The sequence below is a fragment of the Chiloscyllium plagiosum genome, chromosome 32, assembly GCF_004010195.1.
Source record: "Chiloscyllium plagiosum isolate BGI_BamShark_2017 chromosome 32, ASM401019v2, whole genome shotgun sequence".
Taxonomy (NCBI): Eukaryota; Metazoa; Chordata; class Chondrichthyes; order Orectolobiformes; family Hemiscylliidae; genus Chiloscyllium; species Chiloscyllium plagiosum.
In genome coordinates this window covers 20,415,749-20,421,782 of record NC_057741.1, presented here as the reverse complement: position 1 = coordinate 20,421,782, position 6,034 = coordinate 20,415,749, and the positions used below count along the sequence as shown (strand labels likewise).

The window sequence follows — 6,034 nt, the reverse complement described above, 5'->3', positions numbered from 1 at the left end:
AGGCATGGACCTGACCAGGTAGTCACGGTGGGAAAGGTCTTTGCGGAAGGCGGAAAGGGGTGGGGAGGGAAATATATCCCTGGTGGTGGGGTCTTTTTGGAGGTGGCGGAAATGTCGGCGGATGATTTGGTTTATGCGAAGTTTGGTAGGGTGGCAGGTGAGCACCAGGGGCGTTCTGTCCTTGTTACGGTTGGACGGATGGGGTCTGAGGGTGGAGGTGCAGGATGTGGATGAGATGCGTTGGAGGGCATCTTTAACCATGGGTGTGTCTGGGTGGGCACCTCTTTGGAAGGTTGGTGTGGACACAGTGGGTTGAATGGCTTATTTCCACATAGGGATTCTACGATAGAGGTCTGCATCCCAGGAGAAAAGCTCTTCAGCCTATCAAGTTTGCTCTAGTCAAAAACGAGCACCAAACTATTCTAATTGCATTTTCTGGCACTTAGCCTGATACATCTTAGCATTGCAAGTGAACATCAAAATACTACTTAAATGTTGTAATGGTTTATGCAACTATCAACCTTCCAGGCAGCGAGTTCCATCTTCCCACCAAAATGTCCTCTCTTCCTCCTGCCCTGTACCTTCAATCAATCCTCCCTGATCATTGATCCCTCCGTTGAGAGGAACAGTTTCTTCCTGCCTACCTAACTTTACCACTCATAATTTTATACATCTTAATCATGTCCCCCCCCGCCTCAGTATCCTCTGCTCCAAGGAAAACAACCCCAATCTATCCAGTATGTCTTTATAATGAAAATTCTTAGCTCAGGTAACATCCTCAAATCTCTGCGCGCTCTCCAGTGCAATCTCATCCCTCCTGTAATGTGGATCCCAGAACTACAGGCAATATTCTAGCTGTAGCATAACCCAACATTTTATACAGTTTTAGCATAACCTCCCTATTAGCTGAAGCATAGAGTTTAAGAACAAAGGCAAGTATCCCACATTCCTCCTTTACCACTTTATCTACTTGTCCCATTACCTTAAGGGTTCTCTGATCCTTAGTGCTTAATAGAGTCTTCCCATTCATCATGTATTCCTTGGTCTTGTTTATTCTGATTGAATTCTAGATTGAATTCTATTAGCTGCTGATCGACTCATCTTACCAGCCTGTCAGGGAAAACTAGTTCTTGAAGAGAACGTCCTCATACATAAAACAATGTTTATACACTTTTGGTTTAATACCTATCACGGAATATAAATATATTTGAATTTTGGACAAATTGCCTTTGAGTAAAAGTCTCAGCTTGTAGAAAAATTGATATGTGGATTCTGGAGAAAACTGCTTTCTACTAATTGCAATAACACTAAATATTTTGTTTATAGATGGCATCGTTGGCTGCAAGTAACTGGCCAAAACCCATACCCCTGGTACCTTGTCTGTCTTGGTCTACAGCCTCGGGTGTTTTTACTACAGTGAGTAATTACTGTTGGTTCCAGTTCTGTGATTTGCTGCTTTGTTGCTGCTATGTACAATACTTACGCATGTCCTCAGATATATAAGTATTGTACGTATAAACTGAATGGAATATTTTCTAAATTTTCTGACAACATCCCACTAATTTTTGAAAGTTTATCTGTTTCTGTAAAATGTTGTCTTGTTACATTTATACTATAGATTCTCTATGAAATTCTTCTTGAAAATAGGATTGCAACCTTTGATGATGATAATGATTTTGAGCTTACTTTTCTAGTTTAAATTACAAACATTAAGCTCTGAGCTAAGTAACTTTATTTAAATAGGAACTTGAAAGTTTTAAAATAACTTGTAACAATGATCACAACTTCACAGAAGTTGCAGCATAAAACAAATTTGGAATTAAAGTCTAAATTTTCTGCTGCTTCCACCTCACTGTCCCATACCAATTCATTTTGATGTTGCTAATTATCAAAATGCTGCATACCTTATTTGAAAAGTGCTTAACCATCTGGGATAAGCCTGCAACTTTCCTCTATTCCCCTCAAACCATTCTGTGAAGAGATTCATGAAGCACGCATAGCTTCTTACAAGCTTAGTCCATTCTTGCTGACATTTCCACCTCAGAAACTGAGCTTGCGAACCTCACTTTCATCTATCCCGTGTTCCCAGGCACTGTATTCTCCTTTGACACCACACTTTGTTCTAAGTTCTTCTCTATTGCCCATCTATGCTTCTCACTACTTTTCTCACTAGGATACTCTTACTGCTTTACTTACTTAGCCTTTGCTTAATGATTTCAACTTTAATACAGTTTGCTGCAGTTCTGTAAGTTCTTTGCTGCCTGACCTCCCTTAATTTTTACTTACCCATGTTTACAGCCAAATCCATGACCTTGCTGTGTTACCTAATCTCTCTCTTCCCATAAATTCAATTGCTGATTATCTCTTTCTGTATTCCTAATTGCTCAATGTTTCGTTTCCAATTCTAACTCCACTTCCTTAGTAAAAACCGAAAGAGCTGTGGATGCTATAAGTTAGAAACAAAAACAGAAATTGCTGGAAAAGCTCAGTCGGTCTGGCAGCATCTGTGAAGAGAAATAAGAGTCAACGTTTCGGGTCCAGTGACACTTTCTCAGAGCCAACTTCCTTTGTGTCAACCTCTGGAAAAATCTCTCTGTGATGTCACTTACAACAGCTGTTTGAGATTGCCAACAGTTCATTGTTTTGATATATTAGCAGGTATACTTAACTACTTAATCTAATTCGCGCTGGAAATGTGTTGCTGGAAAAGCGCAGCAGGTCAGGCAGCATCCAGGGAACAGGAGAATCGACATTTCGGGCATAAGCCATACTTAATCTAATTAACATGTCTCTTCCCTCCATTTTTGATTCTCTTGTCCTTAGTAACCTTCACTCTGCCATTGGGTAATATGGTCAGTGTCTTTGTAAATATAAACATAAAAGCGTACAATTTGATTAGCCATCACCTTAGCTAGACCACACGAAGCTCTATCAAACCTTGTTGTCTATGACTGAAATTTCCAAAATAATCCTGGAATGTAGCCCATTACTGTTTCCTTTGATCATTTACCCCTTCCTCTTAATGTCTAACATGTGTGGGGCTTTTGGATGTATCTTTCACTTAGATTGAGGCCATTAAGTTCTGCATCAGCAGCATTTATTCCATCCCCTTTCTCAAAACTCAACTTTCCCTTACCTTCCCCTACACCCATTCTCCAAAACAAATACCAGAACCCAGCTCTGAACTCAGGTTCTCTCTTATCTTCAGTCTTGCCTGAGATCATCCTGCTCTTGAAACCAAACCACTGCTACTCCCAATTCATTTTTAACTATATTTCTGACTGCCCAACTTTCCTTCCTGGCCTCCATGCTACATGTTAATGTAACAAGTTTCCTGCCATTAGTTAAAGCTCCACTTTTAAACCTGGCACCGCCGTTTCTGTGAAAAAGAAAATAGCCCTTTGTCACTTGAAAATGACAGGCCGATCTCGATCCTCCGTATATCCTTGAATGTGATGTTGCTCGTTCTTTTGTTCAAATCATTCCATAGTCTCGTCTCCTGCTCCCACCATCTTTGTAATCTTTACCAGCCATAAACCATCGAGAACTGTGTTCCCCCATTTTCTTTCCCATACCTTTGGCAGCTGTGTCTTCATTCCTGAAGAAGGGCTTATGCCCGAAACGTCGATTCTCCTGTTCCTTGGATGCTGCCTGACCTGCTGCGCTTTTCCAGCAACACATTTTTAGAAGCTGTCTTCAACCAACCAATTTCTGAGCACTCTAGTTTTCTCCCTAATATGTCTGTGCTTTTCATTTCTTTTTTTTAAAATGCTCCGTAAAATCTATCTCTTTGATCAAGCTTTTAGTTGTTTGTTACTAAATAATTGTTTTGTGTGCTCAAATCAAGATACCATTGAAGAGTTTGGGACATTTTTACTTCAATAAAGGTGCTGTACAGATGCAAATTTAATATTTAAACCTTGTGAGACTTGAGCAAATTCCAATAATTTCTAAGTTGATAAAACAATTAGATTTAAAAACAACTCTGAAATTTAGCTTCAACCTTCAGTCAGATTGATAGACAGTGGTCTGTGCTTGTCACAACCTATGCGAAATGTGTGTAGTTAGTCTCAACTAACTTGTGATAGATGGAAGCTATTCTCTTTGGGTTGCAGCCATTGAGTCAATAACAGTCATTTGAGTGTCTGAATTCTAAATTGTTTTTAATTTTCCTGTGTTAATAGCAATGTTGGACATAGAACGAATCAAAAGTAATGTTTAAAAAAAGCATTTGTAGCCCATTACTAGGGGAGAGGAAAGGCTTTATAGATTGGAGTTAAGAAATGTTTCTTCCATCTTGCATTAGATAATTTATTCTATACACGTGCCATTACTTGAAAAATTTTTTGTAATGTTTCATTTTGACAGAAGATGAGTATTTACAACCATTGAAAATAGTGAAGGAGAAAATTAATATCCATTTCGAGAGGCAAGGTTTGAATAGGGATAGGCAGCATGTCTTTGTCAGGGAGTCATGCTTAACAAATCTAATGGAATTTTTCAAGGAGGTGACCAAGTGTTTGGATGAAGATAGGGCAGTTGATATGGTTTACATTGGATTCAACAAGGCCTTTGACAAGTTCCCACATGGGAAACTGATGAAGAAAGTAAAAAATTATGGGATGCAGGATAACTTGGCACGATGGACCCAAAATTGGCTTTGTGACAAGAGACGGAGGGTGGTGGTAGAAGGCTGTTTTTGACTGGAGGCTGGTGTGCAGTGGCCTACCATAGGCATTAATGCTGGATTCCTTATTGTTTGTGATAATTGTAAATCATGTAGATGAGATTGTGCGGGCGGTATGATACGTTTACGGATAAAACAAAGATTGACCAGGTTGTTAACAAAATGGATTAGTCATTTGGGCAGATCAGTGGCATATGGGATTTAACCCTGATAAATATGGGGAGATGGCACTTTGGAAGAAAGAACAAGACAAGGAAGTACTCAAAAAATGGCAAAACATTAGGAAGCTCAGAGGATCTTTGGGCACTTGCTGCTAGATCCCTGAAGGCGGCAGGACAGGTTAATAGCTTGAAAAAGTAAGCTTCAAGGCAAGGGCATAATTGATATGTGGAGCTTGTTCAAGGAGCAACTATTGAGTGTCCTTGATAAGTATGTACCCGTCAGGCAGGGAGGAAAGAGTTGTGTGAGGGAGCCGTGGTTTAATAAGGAATTGGAATCCCTTGTTAAATGGAAGAGGGTGGCCTATGTAAAGATGAGGCGTGAAGGTTCAATTGGGGCGATTGAGAGTTATAAGGTAGCCAGGAAGGATCTGAAGAGAGAGCTAAGAGCAGCAAGGAGGGGACATGAAAGGTCCTTTGTTGGTAGGATTAGGGAAAACCCTCAGGCTTTCTATAGGTATGTCAGGAACAAAAGAATGACTAGGGTAGGGATAGGTCCAGTCAAGGATAGTAGTGGGAAGTTGCGGGTGGGGGCTGAAGAGATTGGGGAGACACTTAATGAATACTTTTCGTCAGTATTCAATCAGGAACAGGACATTGTTGTCAATGTGAATACTGAGTCACAATTAAGTAGAATGGATGGCTTTGAGGTATGTAGAGAAGAGGTGTTGGAAATTCTGGAAAGGGTGAAAATAGATAAGTCCCCTGGGCCTGATGGCATTTATCCTAGGATTCTCTGGGAAGCAAGGGAGGAGATTGCAGAGCCATTGGCCTTGATTTTTATGTCCTCGTTGTCTACAGGAGTAGTGCCAGAAGATTGGAGGCTACCAAATGTGGTTCCCTTGTTCAAGAAGGGGAATAGGGATAACCCTAGTAACTATAGGCCGGTGAGTCTCACTTCTGTTGTGGGCAAAATCTTAGAGAGAATTGTAAGGGATAGGATTTAGGCACATCTGGATAGCAATAATGTGATCAAGGATAGTCAGCATGGTTTTGTGAAGGGCAGGTCGTGCCTCACAAACCTTATTGAATTCTTTGAAAAGGTGACAAAGGAGGTTGATGAGGGGAAAGCGGTAGACGTGGTATATATGGATTTTAGTAAGGCGTTTGATAAAGTTCCCCATGGTAG

The 6,034-nt window shown here is 40.4% G+C and overlaps 1 protein-coding gene across 4 annotated transcripts in view; it reads left to right on the top strand.

The window, feature by feature from the left end:
* The window catches only part of abhd18 (abhydrolase domain containing 18), a 96,417-nt gene that overhangs the window by 59,033 nt on the left and 31,350 nt on the right, over positions 1–6,034 (top strand). For all 4 annotated transcript variants that reach the window (XR_006309064.1, XM_043674179.1, XM_043674178.1 and 1 more), the window contains one exon: positions 1,327–1,416. Coding sequence is in view for 3 of the 4 variants with exons in the window: in XM_043674179.1 (XP_043530114.1) it covers positions 1,327–1,416 (90 nt within the window). In the remaining variant the exon portion in view is untranslated. The remainder of the gene's footprint in view (positions 1–1,326; positions 1,417–6,034) is intronic.